This window comes from Phaeoacremonium minimum, assembly GCF_000392275.1.
Source record: "Phaeoacremonium minimum UCRPA7 unplaced genomic scaffold PA7_03_scaffold_480, whole genome shotgun sequence".
NCBI classification, from domain to species: Eukaryota; Fungi; Ascomycota; class Sordariomycetes; order Togniniales; family Togniniaceae; genus Phaeoacremonium; species Phaeoacremonium minimum.
Genome location: NW_006921382.1, coordinates 204,225 through 228,248, shown reverse-complemented (window position 1 = coordinate 228,248; position 24,024 = coordinate 204,225). Strand labels below are relative to the sequence as shown.

At 49.4% G+C, this 24,024-nt stretch overlaps 4 protein-coding genes across 4 annotated transcripts; 2 read left to right on the top strand and 2 right to left on the bottom strand.

Annotated features, from left to right (window-relative positions):
* Nucleotides 1-2,175: 2,175 nt before the first annotated feature.
* UCRPA7_6640 (putative membrane protein) lies at nt 2,176-4,263 on the bottom strand (the record flags this gene model as incomplete). The annotated part of the gene is made up of 11 exons (XM_007919177.1): nt 2,176-2,326; nt 2,380-2,482; nt 2,536-2,819; nt 2,868-2,951; nt 3,015-3,191; nt 3,241-3,324; nt 3,386-3,549; nt 3,634-3,758; nt 3,816-3,847; nt 3,914-3,959; nt 4,023-4,263. The coding sequence occupies 11 exons, from the start codon at nt 4,261-4,263 to the stop codon at nt 2,176-2,178; spliced, it is 1,491 nt and encodes a 496-aa protein (XP_007917368.1).
* A 3,975-nt stretch (nt 4,264-8,238) lies between these two features.
* On the top strand, nt 8,239-9,624 carry UCRPA7_6639 (putative alpha-amylase protein; the record flags this gene model as incomplete). Its single annotated transcript, XM_007919176.1, has 1 exon — nt 8,239-9,624. The coding sequence occupies one exon, from the start codon at nt 8,239-8,241 to the stop codon at nt 9,622-9,624; it is 1,386 nt and encodes a 461-aa protein (XP_007917367.1).
* A 4,801-nt stretch (nt 9,625-14,425) lies between these two features.
* Nucleotides 14,426-16,012, bottom strand: UCRPA7_6638 (putative fg-gap repeat-containing protein; the record flags this gene model as incomplete). Its single annotated transcript, XM_007919175.1, has 5 exons — nt 14,426-14,763; nt 14,817-15,499; nt 15,550-15,641; nt 15,774-15,847; nt 15,970-16,012. The coding sequence occupies 5 exons, from the start codon at nt 16,010-16,012 to the stop codon at nt 14,426-14,428; spliced, it is 1,230 nt and encodes a 409-aa protein (XP_007917366.1).
* A 3,087-nt stretch (nt 16,013-19,099) lies between these two features.
* UCRPA7_6637 (putative glycoside hydrolase family 31 protein) lies at nt 19,100-22,639 on the top strand (the record flags this gene model as incomplete). Its single annotated transcript, XM_007919174.1, has 10 exons — nt 19,100-19,173; nt 19,238-19,695; nt 19,752-20,715; nt 20,780-21,178; nt 21,267-21,534; nt 21,582-21,623; nt 21,682-21,946; nt 21,997-22,103; nt 22,155-22,277; nt 22,352-22,639. 10 exons carry the CDS (start codon nt 19,100-19,102, stop codon nt 22,637-22,639), a joined length of 2,988 nt encoding a protein of 995 aa, XP_007917365.1.
* Between the last annotated feature and the right edge of the window lie 1,385 nt (nt 22,640-24,024).

The following is a 24,024-nucleotide window of genomic DNA, read 5'->3' as shown; positions in this document are numbered from 1 at the left end:
TACTATGCGCAAGCCGCACCGCGGACCCGATCAGCACATTAGCAAGTCGTGAATCTTTGGCTCCTTGATAAAGCATCACCATTCCTAGAAGCACCTGCAGCCCCAGGAGGTCATCATTTCGTAGTAACAAGTTCGTCATGACATGTTGAACGTTACGGACACACTGCGCCACTTTTCCATGCTCCATGGGCAGATCTTGTAATATGCGATACGCCAGCGCTAAAACGATGTTGATTGCAGCCCAATCCGCTTCCGGACGTTGCGAGGACGGCGAGTACCAGTAGTAAAGCATGCGCTTGAATGACGGCTCGTGGAAGAGTGGTATTATGGCATTGATAAATTCGAAATAACTGTCAATCGTTGGCGATATTTCCGCCAAAGGCGGCAGCTGCAACTGCTGCGTCTGAACCACGATTTCTGCTGGACCTTGGTCATAAAGACTTCCAAAAAAGAGCGGCTCCGTGGAGTTGCTAAGCCCTATGGACCCTTCATAATCCGAAGCACCGAGGCTTGGATGCATATGAGTTGCATCCAAGCTTGTGCTTGCCAGGTCAGCAAGCTGGGCAATTGGTTGATACTCGAGATCTTGCAGCCTCGCTTCTACCCCGGACAATCGGGCTTCTACCGCGGCTATCCGAGCTGGTCTGTGGAAGCATTAGCTCTTGAAATGGCGAAGAGTCTTCTGCGGCCCATTCTTACTCTTCTGACTGCGTGCTCCGCCGTGCTTCAATCGCTTTAGCTCGCGACGCGGCGGCTGCTTTGTTCGTGGATGTGATCTTGCAATCCACTCCGTAAAGGACACAGTTAGAACATATAGGCTTTAAGGCATCGCATTTGATTCTCTTTGTGACGCACAGGTCGCAGGCTTGATGTAATAGTTTCACTTAGCAACTTTCTCGATCGACTGTGCTTTCACTATCACCCCAAATGGCTCTTCTTACCTTTCCGTCTGCGAGCATGTGGTGCAACTTCCATCCCCTCGGTCATTTTGTGATGTCCGGGGAGATTCCCGCTTGTCAAGGACCTGGAATTGTAACTGTTCAAGAGCTTGAGCTTCCGAAATTGCTGCCCCCAGGCGCTGTAGTCTTATCATGAGTCGTGTTTTTCCCAGGCCAACTTGGAATGCATCCGTGCTAAAAAGCCACCTGAAAGCACCTTGTGGGGCTGAACTGTGTACGCCGCAGAATCCGGGAAAATGTACGTATTTGATTGGTCGAACTGAATCTCAAACTGCACGGAGTTCCACGGATAAGAATACGCTCTCGCCACCCCTTAAAGGGGCACAGATGCGTAACAAAGCCTCTCTCTATATAAACAGGTTTCGGGCGGATTTAAGGACCCATCGTTAATATCCGCAAAGTCATTGTATTTGATACGATTTGCATCATACGTAAATCTGTTAGGATTTCTGAAGGATCCTTTTACACGACTAAGTGCTAACCTAGATCTCGACCATTAGGCACCCAACTTCTAAGAAGGGGCGTCTTGGGAGCCAACGGGCGAAACAACCAAGTTGTCAAAGTCGTAATACGCAGATGCCCATTGATCCGTCGATATCTTCATTTTCAGCGTATCCGAACCCGAAGCTTGGAATGCCCCCCCGAAAGATGTCGCATCGAACCCACGATCTCCTGATGCCATTGGCTGCCCGTCATTAACGAGGACGCTCCAGTAATTGCCAGTACCACCATTGATATACAGGTCGAAACTGATCCGATACCTTGTTCCTGCAACTGTGTTAAGAGTCTGGGACACGATAGCACCCGGCTTGTTCCGTCCGTCACCTCAGTACCAGCTGTTCTCGACCCTGAGCAGATAGTTGCTATTCAAGCCCGGCGACACGATGACCTCGGTGTCGCTCCAACATGCTGAAAGCTCCAGGGGCTTAGTTCGTTGCATTCAAAACCGCCGTTCACTATCACGTCACCGGCCGTGGTGAGGGGTCGAGGGACACAAAGTGGCATCTTGACAGCACTATAAGTCTATATTTCGACTGATCCTTTGTTGATTTTCGCTATACCTATCTGTGACTGGACCGAACTTGGTAATATACATTACCTACGTAAGTCAAAAGAGTATTTGATGCTCTACCCTATGTTTTGGATTGGCACCTAATCCTGTGAGCTTTCGTAAGTGAGCTTGATTCTAACCTCTTAGTCTGGTCCGCTTCCCTTTCTACGCTTCCCCGGCCTTGGGCTCGGCGATCTTCCTGTCTTCAGCCTCCTGTCCCTCCAGAATGACATCGGCTGGGATCCGCTCCGGGGTCATGTTGACTAGGACGAGCATGGGTCCGAATGCAAGTGCCATAAGACCGAAAGTAACGGAGCTAGATAATCCAGTTAACAACGGCAGAGGGTAAGGAGGCTTGAGAAAACTTACAATCCAATTAATGGGCTGGTTTTGATCTGGGTGTTCATGCCATAAGAGATGGCTTGACCAACAGCTTCGAGACACCTGAAGGCGGCTCCGTTACGGACGTTTGCTAGTTTCACGTTAGAATATGACATCTCTTTACTCCACGCCGTTAACACTTACACTGTGCATCAGTCGCAAAGGACGACAGAAGCCAGTACATGTACGACTGCGACAAGGGACCGGTAGTCTGAACAAAGAAGTACGGGAGGAAGCTGGAGGCATAGAGCGAGTCTTCCCAGTCAATCTTGCCTGGATTTGTCTTGTTGAACTTCACTTGCATAATGATGGACCAGATGTAGACGCCCAAATTCAGGATGACAACGGTATACAGGCCGAGCTGGGCCCTGCGGCGCTGACCAACCCCTTTCAGATCAAGGATGAATCCAAGGCCGAAGCATCCAACACTAGTCTTTGTTAATATGGTGCTTACAAGGTGGACTCAGATTACTTACATGCAGAAAAATGGCGAAATCAGAGAAGAGAGGGCGCGCGCACGAACCGAGAAATAGGTGCCCAGGTACGTGGACCAAGTGCCGCTGCGTCGAATATTAGTCATTCGCCGAGCTTTGAGAGTCACCAAAATCAGGAAATTTGCACACCTGTAGAAGAACGACCAGACGGCCCAGAGAGCTGAAAGCACAATGAGTTTGGAGAACATGGTGGACTTGATGAGTTTGAACTCTTCCTTGGTCCTGAGCTTCTCCGAGACGAGAATCCGGGTCCCGTCGGAACGTACGACCCGTTCTAGGGGGGAGATGAGCAGCGCAAATGGCAAGCTGGAACTGTCAGCAGTTGCCAAAGGTATCACATGCGATCTAAACTTACGCTAGACATTCGATAATCAAAAATGCAATATAGGTGTCTGGCGTAACTCCGCCAACGGCACCCTTGACATGATTTTTCGATAAACTTTTAGACACGCAAATGTCAGTATATTCTTCGAATAGAGTGTTATGAAGAAAGGGCTTACTTGATAGCACCTCCAACTAGCTGTCCAAGATTGCGCGAGACAATCCACAAAGCCAGGTACTTTCCACGAGAACCAGATGGAGCAAGTGACATGATAGAACCACTCTCTGCGACATACCAACAACCGGTACCGATACCGGTGAAGAAACCACCAAGGATGAGATACTGATAGAAGGCAAGTGTTAGTGATCCATGGTGCAGAGTTGAGTTCAATCCATAATCAGGTATCTCTTCGCGGTTATTGCTCACCCATTGTGTTCCAAATTGACTGTTGCAGTAGTAGGACGAGCCACGGATGGGAAATGACATGGCTCCAATGACTAAAGACCATTTTGTCCCGAGCTTGTTGACAATAGGGCCGCCAATTAGACAAACTATGAAGCCGTTAATTCTCATCATCGGAAGAACGTTGCACAGGACCTTGCACATACCGATTGCGAGACAAGCATAGTTCACCGCAACACTGGAATAATCTTTTGTTAGTCGATTCTGGTCACGAGAGCTGCAGAGCCGCAGATTTGTAACGCACGCTATGTTTGATGTCTGAGGAGTTGCCAGACCACCACCACCGAGACCTTCACAGTGTCAACTCGTGTCTGTATTGCTGAAGATGGATGGTCTGTCGGCACTAAACTTACCTGCGATCGCGTCCGCCATGGCTGGGCCGCAGAAGCCTTGGACACTTAGCAGGAGCATCTGGGTCAGACTGTTCTGATATATTCTTTTCCAGCGCGGGATATCCTGCCTATACACCGCCATGTTTACCCTCTCATCGGCCACGGCTGGTGGGTTGTTCATGGGTAATGTGCCATGAGTTCGTAGAGCATCATCGTCACCGCCCGCATGGGTATTTGGGGGTGCAGCATCAAATTTGGACATGTCAAGAGATTGATATGGTGAGTTATCGCTACACAGACGATGATCAAGAAACGGAAACTGCGAATTGGTGAACGAGAACTTGAGGAAACGGATCTAATGGAAGCAGGTGTTGTGCATGGCTACTTGTAGGAGATCTCACGAGGCTTGTTCAGCTTACCCCAGACTCCAGAGATACACACATCGCAGACTACTATTACTTAACGGAAATTCTTCCTGCTTTGGTAATGACCCTTCTCCTATCTATCGGTGGAGAGAACCCACCCAGCCAACATCTGAAGTTGAAGAGTGGGGGATTCATATCGTGGTGGGTCTCGACTGCAACGTTCTGAGATTTCATGCACAATTACACGCCAAACTCCAAATCCTTCCAGTTTTGGGCAAGCTTAGTCCGGCCGCTAACGAATTTGCCCCGATCTTTGCTCCTCCCAGATACCCACCCGCTCAGCTCTTCGGCCGGTACCGGTTAGATCTCAACGGTTGTTGATCTCTTCGGGTACTGTACGCAGCAAACTTTTGGAACGTTGCGCTACCGCTATTGCAAGCTCAGATTACGGCTGTCGTGATCGCATGGTCTTAGGCGCATGAGTTGCCGGCTAAGATCTCTGGCTTAGTGCATGCGACCCGCGCCATTGCTTGGTGAGAATAACAATCTCCTGCATCGGACTCTTGGATTGCGGGCCGTCACAAGCCGTGGTTCTCCTAGACGCTATCGTGTCGTAAACGATTATCTTACGTCACGGATTCAGACGCCGACTTCGTGACGTCCTGGGGAAGACGAGGCTATATCGTACGACTTGCACGACCAGGGGGCGGCTTTCTTCCCACGCTCTCCGTCGTCGGTTTTATAACCGCCACATCACACGTAGACTTTTCTCGAGTTCATAGAGTACGATGTAAATGCACCGGACAAGATGACTGCTTCACGCGCAACCACGAAAGTCATCGTTGTCGGCGGAGGGGGCACGATCGGTTCCTCGACCGCCCTGCACCTCCTCCGTTCGGGCTACACTCCCTCGAACATCACTGTTTTGGACACCTACCCAATCCCTTCGGCCCAGTCGGCCGGGTACGATCTAAACAAGATAATGGGCATCCGGCTACGAAATAAGGTCGATTTGCAGTTGAGCTTGGAGGCAAGAGACATGTGGAGGAACGATGACTTGTTCAGTCCGTTCTTCCACAACACTGGTAGGGTATGGCGCCTTAACTTTACGTCTAAATAAGGGTCGCGACGCTAAAGCTGACTAGCTCGACTGTGACAACTCTGAAGAGGGTATCAAATCCCTCCGACGACAGTTTCAAGCCCTTCTCGATGCCGGTGCTGGATTAGAGAAGACGAATGAGTGGCTCGACAACGAGAACGCGATATTGGAGAAGATGCCACTGTTGGAGCGGGACCAAATCAAGGTGAAAGCAGATGCTTCCACACAACGCAGTGGCTCAGCTAAAGTTCAAATGTTCGACAGGGGTGGAAAGCCATATTTAGTAAAGATGGAGGGTGGTTGGCTGCGGGGAAGGCCATCAACGCTATAGGTGAGGTATTGAGAGATAAAGGGGTCGAGTTCGGCTTTGGCAGGTGAGGCGACTACTAATGGCCCCGTCGGCCGAGCAATGGCAGTAGACTAACAAAATGGTACTCAGTGCTGGGTCTTTTAAAAAGCCTCTGTTTGCAGACGATGGCAAGACATGCATCGGCGTCGAAACTGTTGATGGGTCCAAGTACTACGGTGACAAGGTTGTTCTGGCCGCAGGTGCATGGAGCCCGGCATTGGTAGACTTGGATGACCAGTGCTGTTCGAAAGTGCGTTTCTCTACTTCCAGAACTGTTTGCGTTTGTGCTAATGGCAATGCATAGGCTTGGGTCTACGCTCACATGCAGTTGACTCCTGAAGAAGCGGCAGATTTCAAAGATACACCTGTAGTGTACAACGGGAACTACGGCTTCTTTTTTGAACCCAACGAGTAAATCATATTTCACTTACCAATCCTTGTCTCAGCAGGCAGACTAATTTTGCGTAGACACAATGTCGTCAAAGTTTGTGACGAGTTCCCAGGCTTCACTCGATTCAAGAAGCATCAGCCCTATGGAGCTGACGCGCCTAAGCGTATTTCTGTCCCAAGGTCTCATGCCAAGCACCCGACCGACACTTATCCTGACGCGTCTGAGGCCAGCATTGGCAAGGCCATATCAACTTTTCTTCCGCGGTTTAAGAATAAAGAGCTCTTCAATCGCTCATTATGTTGGTGCACAGATACTGCCGACGCAGCGTTGCTCGTCTGCGAGCATCCGAAGTGGAGAAACTTCATTCTCGCCACGGGCGATAGCGGGTGAGTACATACTATTGAACAAACTACGATGTACGGTTGGCTAATATCTTGCAGACATAGCTTCAAGCTACTTCCAAACATCGGTAAACATGTTGTTGAATTGATCGAGGGCAATTTGGCCGAAGACCTGACGCATGCATGGAGATGGCGGCCCGGAGGTGATGCGTTGAAGTCAAGGCGAAGTGCACCTGCAAAAGATCTCGCTGACATGCCTGGATGGAATCATGATGACCATGACCCATTAAATCTCTCGACACTTGTAGACAAATCAAAATTATAATACTATGATATACTACCGATCTGTGGAAATAGGAGATATCGTCAGACATAGGACTTTTCAATCTAGCAAGAATTATTTTCTAATCAGAGCATCGAACGTGAGAACAGAACGTAAAGCTTACTTTCAGGACCAGGATTGATCTGCCAATATTTGTGGAAAGGCCGACATGCTGAGAAGACTGTGATCACAGCAGCGAGAAATAGCTATCATGTGAGTTGATGGTCTCGCATCCCCAGGAGCAGTCCATCAAGATCCCGTCTCTACGCACGTGGCCACACATCCTTGCGCAGGGCGGAGTTGCTGTCGGAGTAGGCCGGCCTTGCAGTTCCCACGATGCAGGAGGGAAGACGTAGGTAGGCAGTTAGTTCTCTTGCCAAGATACTTAACACCAAACATCACCTGGGCAGAGTGTGGGGCACTGGGGAATCCATGGATGGCCTACATCTTGGTAATACCTAGGCCACACCTAAGCTACTCCCTTACAACACATTACTTTACACTTCATACTATATCTTTGCAGGATGAGTTTCTGGCTTTTATCAGCTTAGGACTTCCTTGAGCAACTAGTAGCGAAATCTGCATCCATTCTAAGCTATGTTATGGCTCCATGCAGTCTTTACAGGACAAACAGAGAGGCTCGCTCATGAACATCACATTCACGTAACGTGATCTCTTTGCATGTCTCTCTTTACAGGTTGTGACACTTCATTGAGGCGTTCATTTCAGCCTCGATGAATCGATCGAGAACTAAGTCTCAAATCTAGAAATGGCTCGATATCTCGGCCCGGGATTCGGTGATTCTGCGTCTTGGAGCTCACAAGATCCTTTTGCCTGGGACTGGTGCTGCACAAAACCGTTCCATTTGCGGGGGCGCGGGGGCTGAGACTGACTGGCAATTGGCAGGTCTGCCCTGCGGGGGCGGGGTTGACGGACGCTGGACCCACTGGAAGTCAGGGGGGCACACCCGCTGCAACCCCAGGTGGTAGGTAGTTCAACTAGGTGCACCACCTGGTCGAGGCCAGGTTAGTTGCTGCAACGTGTGGAGATGCTCGTCGACGAAGAGTGTTGACAAAGGACCGACTAGATGGATAACGGTCCGACTGACTGCCTAAGGCGATGAGTAGCATGTTCGTGAACAGATGTCTCGTTCGAACGAATATAATCAAATACCCGTCCGTACAACAGCAGATAACATGCCGTCTCACTCATCTTCGTCGTACAACGCTCAACGCTCAACACTGCCACCGCCACCAGAGTCGTCCTGTCCCTTTGACTCGTGTCTTCTCTAAGAACACACACGCCCACGTCCTTGGGGTGATTGCTAAGGTATAAAAGATTTCGCGCGCGCAGCCTTCGAAATCTCTATCATGCCACGCACGATCACGGCCGGCCTCAATGCGGTCGTAGCGCTGATCGCCGCTGGCCTCACGGCCATGGCCCCTCCTGTCGTGCATGCCGCCCCGCCTGGCACCAAGGACGTCACGGCTGTCCTGTTCGAGTGGAACTTCGACTCCGTCGCCAGGGAGTGCACCCAGACCCTCGGCCCAGCCGGCTACGGATATGTCCAGGTCTCTCCGCCCGCCGAGCACATTCAGGGCTCGCAGTGGTGGACCTCGTACCAGCCCGTGTCCTACCAGATTGCCGGCCGTCTCGGCAACCGGGCGTCGTTTGTCAACATGGTCAACACGTGCCACGGAGCCGGTGTCAAGGTCATTGCCGACGCCGTCATCAACCACATGTCGTCCGGCAGTGGCACCGGCACCGGCGGCTCGTCGTACACCAAGTATAACTACCCGGGTCTCTACTCCTCCTACGACTTCGACGACTGCACTTCCGACATCAACAATTACGGTGACAGGTGGAACGTCCAGCACTGCGAGCTTGTCGGCCTGGCCGACCTGGACACGCCGGAGGAGTACCCCCGCAAGGCCATCTCCGGCTACTTAAACGACCTGCTTAGTCTCGGCGTCGACGGCTTCCGCATCGATGCCGCCAAGCACATGGCAACTGAAGACCTTGCTAATATCAAGTCCCGCCTGACCAACCCGTCTACATACTGGAAACAGGAGGTCATCTACGGCTCGGGGGAAGCCGTCCAGCCCACGGAATACACCGGTAACGGCGACGTCCAGGAGTTCCGCTACGCCTACGACCTCAAGCGCGTCCTCAACAGCGAGAAACTTGCCTATCTCAAGAACTACGGGGAGGGCTGGGGGTACCTGGGCAACTCCGTCGCCGCCGTTTTCGTCGACAACCACGACACCGAGCGCAACGGTGCCACTCTCAACTATAAAGATAACGCAAAGTACACCCTGGCCAACGTCTTCATGCTCGCGTATCCCTATGGAGCCACTGACATTCACTCCGGCTACGAGTTCTCCGACACGGACGCCGGCCCGCCGAACAACGGCGCCGTCAGCGCCTGCTGGCAGGACGGCTGGAAGTGCCAGCACGCGTGGCCGGAGATCCTGCGAATGGTCGCCTTCCGCAACGCCGTCCGCGGCCAGGGGTTGACGGACTGGTGGGACAACGGCAACAATGCCATCGGCTTCGGAAGGGGCGACAAGGGGTACGTGGCCATCAACCACGAGTCGGGCTCGGTGACCCGGACGTACCAGACTTCGCTGCCCGCGGGCACGTACTGCAACGTGCAGAGCAACACGTACGTGACGGTGGACTCAAGCGGCCAGTTCACGGCCACCCTGGGCTCCGATATCGCGTTGGCCATCTACGCTGGGAAGACATCCTGCTGAGAGCCTGTCCTACCGGCTAGACGACGAATGTTGATAGCTGCCTTAGCGCCTCCGTAGAGTGTAGCCCTAGAGGTGGCGGTGTACATAGAACCCTGATGATTCCGGTTGGTCACGGCGAGAGAGTCACTATCAGTTAGGGACCGCTTTCACGTGTTCCTTCCCCTATACTGTTCCATGATAGGCCAAAAGAGTCACTGAATATAGCAACCATACTGATTGAGATCGGCCTTCCAGAGTATTAACGGACAGCTGCGTGTATCCTAAGTACAATTTCAGTGTCAGTCTCGCCACCTCGATAGCTTGTGTGCAATAGTCATAACACTCTTCCAAGGAATCTTACTCGTCCACGTTAAACAGACCTAACTCGGCGAGCTTGTCGATGTAGTGGTGTGGGGATCAACTCAATGGCGCTAACTTTATACTTTATCATTATATCCTTCTGACGGCTGGTCAATAGTATCCCAGGGCCCGTTACACTACTGCCCAGCGGCAAGTATACGATCTCTTTGCATCTGCTACTCACGGCGATTCAGCATTCAACGGCTCCCTCTTCATGTTTGAGGGGTATTCCATGCATGACGTGCAAGCATTCAACAACGATGCCACCCCCTTTTCTTACCGAGCAGACAATCATTTGATTGCTCCCCTCATCACATATACCCGATCCGGGTAAGAACATGAGACGGCCGCTTATAAGCTCGGAAGCCAGCTCCGTCAGATCCTCTATGATGGAAGTGGTCGAAATAAACGTCATGTGTATGTGAACTACGCTTATGGAGACGAGGCTCCGACGGAATGGTACGGGAGTGAACAATGTCGACAGGAGCGCCTCCACGCTTTGAAAACGAAGTACGACCCATTGAGCAGATTCAGCTTCTATGGACCCATCGCATAGATAACATACCTCTGGTCTATATATCTCCCAATCTATCTCTATTTTATGATTAGCTCACATCTATAGCCTAATTTGAAGCCGTTTGATGTAGTTGTGATCGTACCCAGCCGAGTAGACTTCTGAAAAACGCCATTTGAATATAATACGCGCTATTGCGTATATTTTGATATTTTGACACATGTAGCAATTGATTGTCGTTTTGACGCACCTGTTGAGACATCTCGATGTGGAAGACACGCCCTGTCTCAATTGTCGCGATAGTCAGAATCTACTCGGGCTTTCTGCCGTAGACTATCTTATAATCAATAAACATTTGGAACTTTCCCGTCTGTATCTCTTGCAACATTGCGTCTATAGCTTTGACAATGGCCTCCTCGGACCAGCCAAGAGTCTTACTGAGAACCATCTTCCACATCGACCTATGACGAGGAAGAACCTCTCCTACATAGATCTTGCTGGATTCGTTCTCGTTCAAGTCGTCGGAGGTACATCCCATTGGCAGCTTCAGGCGCTGGACATGGACGTCCACAAACCCTTGCTGTTTCATCAGAACATCGAACTCGGCAGGTTTCGCCCAGTTTTGTCCCAGAAGCCCAATGCCTTTCACGAGAGAATCAAAGAAGTATCTGGTCGCAGCATTCGGGTCCTGGCCTTCATTATAGGAAGGTGGGAACCCATACTCTTGAAATTCGAGGACGCCTCCGGGTTTCAAATTGTTGTAGGCTTGATTCATCACCTTCTTAAAGTCCACTTGAAGCGACATCAGGAGGCGGCCATGTATGACGTCAAAGAGCTCAGCAAACGACCATTCTTGCTGTATATCCAACACTTGGAATTGGAAATTTGAGGGTGTGCTCCGGATCATGTAAGTGTTGTGCTTAGAAAGCTGAACAGCGATGATACATACTCTGGGTCCAAGCCTTCGGTAATATCAACTCCGTACACTGTTGCGTTGGGATACTTTTTTGCTGCACTGAAATCAGAGATGGCTCCTTGAAAGCGTCAAGATATGCATACCAAAGTCATAGGCCCAATTTGCTAATGTCTGTCAGGTACACAAAGCAAATCAGGTGTGGGCAGATTTATCCGCTCACCTGTGCCAGTTGCCAGATCGAGTGCTGCCTGGGGCTCCTTGTTCAAGGAGCTAACAAGCAAGTCTCCGCCTTGTAATGTCACTAGAGCTTGATGCTGATAATCTGAACTTGTGAGTACAAGTAATCACTATCAAATTGGGAGTCTTACGAAGGCGTAACCTTTCCTCCTACTTAGATTTAGCCACTTTATCGAAGAACTAGAGAGGTAATTGGACTCACCTCAGCAGCGGTGTTGAGCAGATAGGCTTTAGACCTTGTAAGCATGGGCCAAGCTGAAGCTTTTTCTTGTTGTACCTTTCGTATGCTTATCCGTTCCAGAGCCAACAGATCCCTTCGCCTCCACATTACCCGAGCTGCTAATACTTGACGCCATTGCAAGTGGGTTTTTCCAATGTTGATATGTAGGTGTCCACTGCATACACTCTGGACAACCTTGAAGTATAGAGGGAGAATTCGTGGCGAAGCTCGAGTATGGGAACTGTCGGCCGCTTTATGTCTCTGCGCGAAGGATCACTGGAGGTGGGATGCCCCACATATCTCGCTACTTTCACTATTGCGACGCCTGTACATCATGCGGAGCCCAATTATGGCAATTGCCGCAACTTCGATTTGTAAACATCGTAGAGTTCAAAGTTCTAATTTGTATTTATTTGATGACTTTAGAGCAATAAGTCTCTGGAGAGTAATAGTATTATACATAGTAAGACTTAACAAGTATCACCTTTTCCGAGTGGAGATAAGTAACTGTCGAACAGTTGTGTTCGCAAAATTCTGCTTTCTAATCAGTGTACGCCATGTCATGTTGATCCAAACCACCAAAAGTTTATTCGGCCAATCAACAGGCTAGCGGTTTTGTAACTTAGGGCTTACACCATCGAAACAGGGGAAGGATGGTGCCCGAATCCTGCGCCGCCAGGGTGGAATCCGCCAGTGGCTGCGTCATCATCTTTCATTGCGGCGCGATAATAGTGGCGAGCTGCCGTGCCTGACAAACAGCATCTTGTCAGATTGTCTAGCTATCATCATTGTTCTTGGGTTTAAATAAGCCTGGAACTCCATTGATATTGATAGCTTACGTTTCTCGAACGATTTTCTACTACTTGTCTCTCTCACGCCGATAGTTGTCGGGACCTATTCAACGAAAACAGAGATCTGTATATCATCGAGGATTTTAAATACACTCATGCTCTGTAAGCTCAATTGGCAAAAGCTAAAAAGGATTTCTGATGCCAGGTTATCATACAAGCAACTAATGACTACAAAACCTCGAAGTGAAGCCACTGGCCCCTTTGAAATATATCTTTTTGAAGCTAAACGCGGGCACAAGCTTACATTTTCAAGCCCGAATGATAAACTTTCAAATTTCCAAACTCCATGGTCTCCGTAATGACAGGCTGAGCTTGAGGCTTCCTTCCTCGGAAACCTGGGAACGCCCGAATTTTGGGAGACGGTCTTGCTGTGACAACTGAAAGCCAGCTAAACATACCAATACGGCAGTTTTGCAGACGGACTTACCTCGGGTCACTAAGCTCCGACCAATAGGGTGAGCTGCATTGGCTTTGCTGCTATAAGCTCACCCTAGGCTATTTCCTTGAGGTAATCGAGGTGATCTCTAGGTGATTATCATGTAATTTGTCCGGTTTCATGAAAGCGACTGGGTAGTTGTCACGGCCAGAAACCTGACCACCCCGTAGGAGCCAGAGCGTGGCGGCCTGACAAGGTAGGGCAAAGGATCACATACACATAAGAAAAAGGATAAGACCAAGGCCGGCTCACCCAGAGTCACTGAGAGTCAGGGAGCCCCACTGAGCAGCGGTGATCATCAGTGTGGGCTAAACATTTCATAGTTCTATATAAGACCACGCTCATAGCCATGACCCTAAAGATGAAGAGACTAGCTCTTCAGCTATCAATACAGTTCTACGGTCTACTCAATAGGACCGCCAAGATCACGATCACCTGCCCCTTTGAGTATTGCTCAAGTAACCCTTAGCTTACTTTGGGACATAAACCTGAAGGCCCTTACTCACATATCGAAGTACTAATAGGACACATAGTTTATACACGAGCAACAAAGCATCAAGCACTTGCTAACATGAGCGAGAAAAGCCAGAGAAAGCAATTCAAGCTATTGAAATGTCTTTGTGGCGCACGTTTCCACCACCTTCACAGGAGACTATTGCCCGCGATCGTACACCTGGCCGCGACGACTCGTATGACACGGGTGACAGCCAGGAAATGATTGTCCCCATATCTTCACTAGAAGAAGACTCGAGCCCGTCGGACGTCAAGGGGGTCCGAAGCGATTGCGGTACCAGCGAAGCAGCAGCAAGGATGCGCCCAGACGCCTCTTGTAAATGGTTTGAATTGCGTGTATCCTCAAAATTTGAGCAGTGCTACCAAAGTTACCTCTTACTGGCTCTGTTGTGTACAAGAGGAGCCGGCGGCCAGAGAGACAGATTGGGAGTTTGTGTGTATGTGTGCATCGGCTTGAAGATGAACCTGCATTAGTCTTGACGATATTGATTACGAAGCAACACACTAGTAACCCATCAGTGTCGTATCTGGGGAATCGTTCACGTCAACTGTATGCACAATTGTCGAGATTCGTCGCACAGATGTCGCTGAGATGTCAGACCGCGCTCCATGAGACACACTCTGCATAATGTGTAGGTGTTATCAGAGCCAACACAAAGACACCAAGCTCCAATTTACTGTAACAGGAATAGACATTGAATTAAACGACCGTGCTTCTTCAACAATTGCTGAAGGTTACACTTGGGACCTCTCCTATGGTACTGGCTGTATCTGCCTATAGGTCCTGGTCGGGGTTGAATTCGAGGGCAAGCCAAATGTCGAGATTTGGCCCACTGCCAGCCTGCCACTTGTGATAAGGATACGCGACCGCATTCTCTTTATTTCGCACTACAGTGCCGTACGAGTCCCGATACCACATGCCTCCATGTTCATAGAGCCGGGGAAGCACGACATGCTCAAAATCCTGGCTACTACAGTCATTGACCTTTGGTTCTGTCTTGGACTCAATCAGACGAGACATCCCTCCATTGCCGGTACCGGGAGATAGGCAGATATGGATCTCCTGGAATATATCTGCGCTGTGATTGTGTACGCCACAGTCAACATTAGGTCCTGGCAGCATTCATTAGCATGACATATTGGACAAGAGTCTTCATTACACATACCGGCAGTCCAGAATTGCATATGGGCAATCTCCGACTTGTCGTCAGCAAAGCGGAAATGAAACCCCGACAGGTTCCAGAAATTCTTGCCCTTGAAGTTGCCGCCGAACCAAAGGTCCTCTACCTTTCGGAAATTTAGAGGCGGAAGCTTGAGCCCCATCTTGCTTAAGTCAACGATCGTCTTGACTGGCACGTCTTCAGTGTTTCCCCACTCTCCCGGCTCACCTAGAGGAACCAGACGCAGCATGATAGCACCCTTGTCGACGCTAGCTGTGAGAGTTGTTCCATTACTGGTGACCGGGGAAATTGTAGGGAAGCCGGAACGTCCTAGTGGCTTTCGGATGTCTTCGCCATGTACTGATCCATACAAAACCTTGATACCCTGGCCGGACGGGAGAGAGATCTTACCATCTTTGGGATGGATTTCCACGCTTATCGCATAGTTGGCAATCTCTATTAGAGATAACTTGTGCAGCTCTCGAACCTCTCGAGCCCGTGCAAGATATATTAGACATTCATTATCCCAAGCAGTAGGGACAATGGGACAAACAGTTGGGATTTTATCCCGATTCTCGATCTGGTTCAGGTGGAGAGTAGTAACAGGCTTCGGTTCTTCATAGTAAAGTCGGACGTTGAAGCTGGTGGACACAAGGTCTAAATTTCCGGTGCCACCAAAGTCACTGAGCCTGTCAGAAGAGAAAACTGTCGACTTTTATAAGGAATCAGGTGGACTGACCCAAGAGCAATACGAGCGGATGACCCCGAAGCAATTCTCCACTTCGCAAACAATCCTCTTCGGATGTCGATGGCTTTGTAGTACATGATACCCTATGATAAAATTAGTTATGGAAGTTGAGGCTCAATTAACAGAGGATACGCCTACTTTGTAAGGATGAGACCCAGGTGGCGGCTAAGTGGCGGCTGTTAGTAGGTTATAATGAGGGAGCAAATATCTCTCACTGGAATAGCGTCTTGCGCATCATTCCGGTCAAGAGGTCCGACGAGCGCCAGGAGGAATTCGTCATCACCATCACCTATCTTGTGTTAGGCATCTAGCGTGACTCGGCTTTTCAGATGGAGAACCTGCCATCGAAATCGGCACAGACAATGTACTGCCCGGGGCCATCTCCTCTCTTGAGCCTTTGGTTTGGCGTACCATAGGTGTCCAGCACATGTCTCTTCCAAAGATTATGTTTCATCCCGCGGCTGGTCTTGGTATAGACACAAGCGGAGATACCATGACATGGCTCCAGAGTTGCGATGTACGCGAAAGGATCACCATCCAGCTTACCAACATCAGCGCAGCCTACGCCCCAGTGGTCTCCTAAGCCTGGAGATAGAGAGCCAGGAAGCTGCCGTGGCTCCTGTGGCTCTCCAATACTTATCCGATCCCGCTTCCAAACACCACCCTCAAAATACAGCCAGGTTATGCCCTCGCGAGACGATATAAGCAGAGAGTCGAGGCTGTCTGGCCCGCCAATCCTGGGAATGACTTGTTAAAACCATACTACGATAGAAGGACCACTAGACTGACCTTTTCTTGGTGACTTCATGAATGACTGTAAAGTGTTCATCGTCGATGACTTCACGAGGCCACTCGATTCTATGGGTGTCAGCTTTGAAGCGTAAAGTGAACTCCTCTGTCTTACGCCTCAAGGATGTTCTCTGGTGATAGAAAGCGGATAATTGGAACCGGAGTCGTCTGTTTCCGAAGTCAGCAAATGGTCAGATCTTAGGTATGGAATGGGGTAAATTACCTTGTCGCGCTCACCCGGGACTATGGATGCCCCGACAATTTCAAGAAATGATCTACCCTGGTTAGACTATCTGACACGAATATTCTCCAAGTCGCGGCAAGATACTACAGACCTTTGTGTAAAGTAACCAGCTTTCAATCGATACATAGCAGGCCACCGGCCGATCTTACGCTGCTTCCAGAACCCATCTCCAAGCTTATCTCGCCCGGGGTTCTCTAACCAAGAGATCCATCCTCCTTTCATGTTGCATTCGAGCGTAGAACCCCCGTAGTCATGGCAAATAATCAAGTCCATGAGGCCGTTTTTTGTAATATCATAGGCGACTACGGCGACGGGACTAACGAATTTTCCAATCAAGTATTTGGTCCAAGCTTATCTCTTTAGTAAAGTTAGGCCATATAGGTAAGATGATGTGATACTTACGCTTTGTGACATCCGCCTCGAACACTTTGTGAGTGTCAGCACATTGATCAGCTGCCCGAGCAGCGATCGGGTTGTCAAGAAATCCTATTTCCCCCGAGACTAATCCGGATCTATCATCGAATGAGCTCATTCCTCTCATAGAAGTGTGTGTTTTCCCTACGTGATAACACCTGGAACAGGGTCTGTGTTGCTGAAGTGGAACGTCTCCACCCAGTAACCATCTTGACGTGTGTCCTCAATAACTGAGGCACCAAAAGACGGCTCAGAAATATGTGGTAACATGATCACATAGATACAGTATGTAGGAAGTACGGTGCGCAAGACCCAGTGCGAAGTGATATGGGAACAGGATCAAGCAATTTGGTTCCTATTTTATGCGAACTAGATTCATTCAAAGTAAGTCGTCCCTATTTATGTTTGTCAGCGGTCTAATTAAATGTATTGTGAACTCCGAACCATCGCAGGCGTATAGGATGGAGTCACGGCTATGTCCTTGGAATCTCTGCTACTGTCGCTGTATCCTGTGCCTGTGCCTGTGTTTGTGTTTGGTTCTGTGTCTGTGAATCTACTCATCGGCATTCAACAATCGGTTTTCCAAATCTATAACATAGCGCTCGGCTTCTCAAAATGGCCATATAACCTTTCCTGCGATACTTGCCACATACACTCAACAATACTTGTATGGTTGCCTTAAATTCGTTGCCGACCCTTCGCAAGTGGATCTGATCATCCATATACTTCCTAGAATAATAAGTCGGTTGGGGAGATGAAGTAGTACCCGAATCATGTTGGGCAGCAATTAGCCAAGCCTCCAATACAATCTACTCCAAGTGTTACCTCTGTACAACAAGTTTAGAGTCCATGTATGCACATGCGATCCGAGAAGGAGATGTGTGCTTGAGAGCTAGATGTAACTCTAACAACGTCCCCTTCTGGCTTACTTGTATCCTTGTGCACATGTGCAGCTGCAATTACACCCTTACTTACACTTGCACTCACGCTTGCAGTTGCAGTTTACAATTACAATTACGGTTTCAGTTACACCCTCCCTTACACTTGCACTTGTACCGGTAGTCTTGGCGTGCTCAAAAGACAGATGATGCCGAGTCCAGTTCAGAATCATCACTCAAAAATTAACGGATGGTGCGGTACCATTAATTTCCTTGTCCTGTCGATCTGTATGAACTGATTATTGGGCGAGAGAGCACTCTGACTGTGGACGTTTTGTGCGGCTGATCAACAGCGATTCCAGTAACACAAATTTCGTGGTGCTGTAGTTCCTGTAACAGCAAGTAGATCAGAAGCCGGGAGAAGTATTGAATGAGCCAAACCTCCAATCCAAGCCGCTTTAAATATTTTGTAAGGAAAACTAGTCCAGAGTTCGGGAGATACACTAGTCCAAGACACACAAGCCGCGTGCCCCTTTCCGCAAGGGACTCTTACCACACCCTCAACAGACGTACTTATGCCCTCACACTCACATTTACAGTCACACCCATAGTTGCAATAATAGTTGCAGTTGCCACCGCATTTCAGCTTACACTTGCACCTGCATTGATCCGCTCGTCTGAATGACAGGTGATTGGGGCCGAAACCCAGTCAAGGAGCACCACTCCAGAATTCAATGACAGCGATGCACCATGACTTCTGTCAAACTGCATAATATTGCCACGCAAGGGAGCATTCCAGCCACAAAACTTTTGTGGCGGTTAACTACATACCAGACTCCCGTTACACAACATAAGCGAGCACAGGCGGTCAACCCGGGAACGACAGACATATAAGAATCAACACTCCATTATCTGCTCTTCTTACAACTCAATCACCTCTTTCAACGCTATATACGTTGGAATACCATACAGGCCTAGTTCGATAGAGAGCAGAATGGGAAGTTATGAGGATATCAAGCGTCGCGACCCTTATACCTTTGTTAAGGCCGATGACTTCTTCCAAAGTCTTGACTCCGGCACCGGAGATGTGAAGCAGCCGGTCACAATTTCGTTTCAAAAGAATGATCAACTGCTGGGCGATGGCAAGCCAAACCCTGCCTGCAGTCATGGAGCTGTGTTTCGTTTCAATGATGATTCCCTTCTCCTGATTCAGTTTATGCGTCCCAAGGTCTGGAGGATCCGGTTCGACCCCAATAACAAGAATGGTTCCGATTTCACTGATTTCAACACGTCAGTTACTGCTCAATCACTCTTTGCTGCCCAAGAGACTGGCCATTTCTCTAATTACTTCTAGTCGAACTATCATTCGGGATACTCTTAGCGTGCTCATCGCCACTCTCGATGGCATTGAGAACATTGAATGGGGCGTTGAAATCTTGGAAGACCCGATATACTACATTCTCCAGTCCGTGCTGTATCCTAAGACTCCAAAGCGTCGAGTCGAGCTCCAGCTGTGGGTACAAAGAAACCCTTTCAGGATCAGTGCTGTCCGTGTCTTGGAGAGCAGTCTTCCTGTAGAAAAGCTTCCTGAGCTGCAAGTATTTGATTCTGAGACTGTCAAGAAAATGAAACTGTCCACTTCCAAGGGCGCTCAGGCTGCCGTTATTTGGAAGACCAGACCTAGAGGTCTCCAATACTCGGGTAACGCGACTGTTCTGTCCATCGAAAAGTCCGTCACAGCGGACTTTATGGGCTTTGGTGAACAGGGTGGCAAGCACCTGTTCAAGAAAAAGACGTACATGAACTACTTCAGTAAGTTTATCTCTTCATTCTATGGTAATATCAGTGCTTTGATTGAATTCTTCTAGATTTTGACAACATGAGATACCAGAATGTCTACGGCAAGGGACCGACCGATGACCGAGAGCCTCTGTATCACTCAGAGCCGTTCTGGATTGAAGTTGACTCGCACCCTGGATACAGGTCTCAAATTTCGACGTTCATTGATAATTACTCGCATATTTGCGTTGACGTTGGGGTTAAGGACCAGGGTGCTGTGCGCGTTGCTACGCGCTTCAACAGCTTTCAGGCCATCATGGTCGCGGGAGACAGCATGCAAGATCTGATCCAGTCATATACGTCCATTGTTGGCAAACCCAGGCTCAAGCCCCGATATGTCTTGGGGTACCACCAAGCCTGCTACGGCTACGATGATCAGGAATCAGTTCTCGAAGCAGTTGAAGAGTATCGCAAGTGCGGCTTTCCAATTGATGGTATGCACATCGACGTTGATATGCAGGATGACTACCGAACCTTTACCATTGACAAGAGAGAAAAGCACTTCCCCGACCCCGTCAACATGTTCAAGACACTGAGAGAGAAAGGCGTCAAATGCGGTACTAACATCACGCCGTATATCAGCTCCATTCCCAGCGATACCTACTCCACCCTAAATGAGGGCCTGAAGAACGGGAACTTTATCATTGATGATCGTGATATCGATCCGTCGGCACCTGATGCTCATGAACAACGCTATCAGGGCTGGAGTGTTGGAAAACAGATATTCATATCGCCCATTGACCAGAAGCCGGATTACTTCGAGCCCGACAAGTCTGATTTTGCGCAAACCTTCAACAACAAACAGCCCTTCCATGGTGGTGTCTTTTATGGTTGGGGTAACGGCCATCCAGGACACTATCCTAACTTGAACAAAAAAGAGGTGAGAAAGTGGTGGGGAGAGCAATACAAGTATCTCTTTGAGTGCGGGCTTGACTTCGTCTGGCAAGATATGACCGGACCTTGCATTGCAGAGGAGTACGGAGACATGAAAGCGTAAGCTCGTGCATGGCCCGGCCTTGGTCTTTCTTACAATATGCTGATCACATCCATGTCCTAGTCTACCATTCAGGCTCAAACTCGATTCCGACGGCTGGTCCAAGGACTCCAACCGAGCAGTTCAGAAGAAAGCTATTGAGATATGGGCTCTGTACAGCTACAATCTGCACAAAGCTACTTACCATGGCCTGAACAACATCCACAAGATCAGTCCACAACTGTCTTGGAGACAGAACAGGCGCAACTTTATTATCGGCCGTGGCAGTTTCGTTGGAAGTCATCGTTTCGCAGGGCTCTGGACTGGAGACAACGCTTCTACCTGGGACTTTCTCAACATCTCAGTGGCCCAAGTTTTAGCCCTCGGCATGTCTGGTATCACTATCTCGGGGCAGGATGTTGGTGGTTTCGAGTTCATCGACTCTGAGCATGACTTTGTCAACCCCGAGCTTCTCATTCGTTGGTATTGCGCATACTCTCTTTTGCCTTGGTTCCGGCAAGTCTACTATCTTCCCTGTTTGCTTCGAATGTGGGCTTACACTGCGTATTAGGAATCACTACACCAAGAAACGCTTCTGGGTCGACGGGCCCAGACAGGGTACGATGAGAAAGGATGGCAAGCAGTTCCAGGAGCCTTATGCCTACCAGAAGCACTACGAAGACAACAAGGACAACTATCAGGGACATGAAGCGATGCTTTATCGGGCTGTTCTTCCTGTCTGCCGTTATCAAATTAGACTCCGTTACAGTTTGATGCAGCTCATGTACGATGCCATGTTTGAGAACCTCATAACGGGATTGCCTATTGCGAGGGCCATGGTAAGTCCATAAGTGTCCTCCAAGTCACAGTACTAACGCGTCTCTAGGTCATCACCGATGAAGTTGATCGAAGTCTGTTCTCGGCCGACGTAAGCTAGCTCTTCTGGTCACCACAAAACAGTTGTACTTACCACCTGGCTGTATTAGAACCAATACTTTACCAGAAGTCAATATATGGTCAGAAACGACTTACTCGTTGCGCCTGCTCTAATCCCTGAAGACAAGCGCCGAACCCGCAAGCTCTACCTGCCATATCCCGATAAGTGGTATGCCATGAACCTGCGCCCTGATGACCCTCTGGGTGTGGCGTTGTCCCCTCCCGCTGAGGGTGGTAGCCGGATCGAGTACAACTGCCTCATCAGTGATGAAGATTCTCAGCTTCCATATACCACTCCCATGTACATTCGCGAAGGTGAAGCACAATGAGATGAGTCCTGAAATACAATTGCTGACACCGACAAGGAGGTATCATTCCCAAGATCGAGGTCCGAGACTACATCCCCGACCCTTCCCTGCCAAAGCAGCCTGCCAATCCCATTACTCTACACATCTACCCGGGCAAAGATAGTGTACGTATAAATGGTAGTGTTGGCGTGAGACATTAGCTGACTGATTTACAGGCATATCAAATGTACCTCGACGACGGTATTTCGCGAGAAAGCGCCCCTATCACGGGCGACCCAGGCCTGGGCATTGACGATGAGATGGCTGGCAACAAGTACCGCCAGGTCTCGATCGAGCAGGTTAGTGCCTACAAAGCTCCCTCCATTGACAAGACCCGACCTGTTCTGACATCAACTTACTACTTACTTGACAGGCCACCAAGATCTCCTCTGAACACTCGGTCATTCAATTCACACGTACCCTGACTATTAGGTCTAGGTCTCCCTCCAACGGGTTTGGTGACCTCTCTGAGATCATTGGCGGGGAGTACACCGTGGTCTTTTGGCACGATCCATCCGCTGACATCAGCACGGCCAGGGTGGACTCTGCTGCCACAATCTCGTCTAAGACTCTGAATGACTCACGCGCGACTGTTGTCTTCCTGCCCGTTGCGGATGCGCACTCCGAGCATGGAGTTACTATCCAACTGGCTCACCTGTGACCTACAGCTGATCTACATCTGTTTTGCATATCGAGCTCTTTTGGATCTCTATGAAGAATAGCTTGCTTCATGGATCAGGAAGTCCTACATTTGTGCCATTACTCACGCACAGACACATACTACTCATCTTGCTGGAGGTTGTCACGACATCATCAACGAGTGATCGAGTTGATTCGAGCGGTCCTCCAGATTCAACAGCCAATGGCATGTTGAAAGTGCAACCCTCTCCGCTTTAAGGCTGTGCGGAGTAGTTCGTTCCATTGAGCCATTCACGATGATTTTACGATGCAAGCCACGGCGCGCCTGCAGATTGTCAAACAAGAATTACCCCAACTTGACCCTAGAATCTGGCCACCACTCTGGCCCAGACCAAGTCGCATCTTGGTCCGAGTTTTTCATGCAACTTGGAGCGTTTGAAAATTCTGTATGCATTCAGCTTATCTCTCACAGGGCAGCCTTCAGACAAAGCCTTTTTCTAGGACGCGAGTCAAACATTCCGAGCGAGTCCCTCTGTGATTATTTAGGGAAATACCAGCCTGGTCGGCCTTCAGGTGATCAGCTTTCCTCGCGGACACTGGTTTTTTGCTGGCGTGTCTGAGCGAGCGGGCACTTGCATTTGAAGAGTCGGTCACCTAAGTTGATTCGACGCCATGTGCACCCGCAACACCCTCCCCCACACGATGTGCACATCCGGCTAAATTCAAGCTGAGCTCTGATTGTTCCGGCAGCTGCAGAAGCACCCCTGCCTTGAAGTGTCCTAGATCTACAGCGTGCGCTCGGACCTGATCAGGTGCGGCAGACACCTTGAGGCATAATGGTAGAGTGCGGGAAAGTCTGAATCTCTGGTTCCGTAACGGAGCAAGAATAGCTATAAGATGCTATCGACATGACCCACGTTACCGAGTTTGCGGTTGAGTACCCTGTCTCATTAATCTGATGCCACGAGGCAATTATATAGCTGCTTTGATAGACCTGTCAATATCTCAGCTAGCCGACATCACTTACACCTTTTTTGAATTATACTTTATGATATTAGCCACTGTAGATCGAGGAAATGTCATCAACTTCTAACTCGACTGGTTCCTCAAACAGCTCAACTTCTTTTTGGCCATGGACTCCCGAGCAGATAGCTTCGTTCCCTCATGACAATGGCGGTGGCCGTCTGATAGCATCAATTTGGGTGTTACTACTACTCGCCGCAGGATTCCTAGGACTTCGAATTTACTGCAAGTTTTTGCGGCGTCGCGGCCTATGGTGGGACGATCTTATTCTTATTGCTTCATGGGTAAGCTCTGCGTATTCAAACCACATCACCGCAATCATTTATTGATATACAGTAGATGTGCATCTCTGTCACCACTTGTTTGTTGACATATGCTGTGACA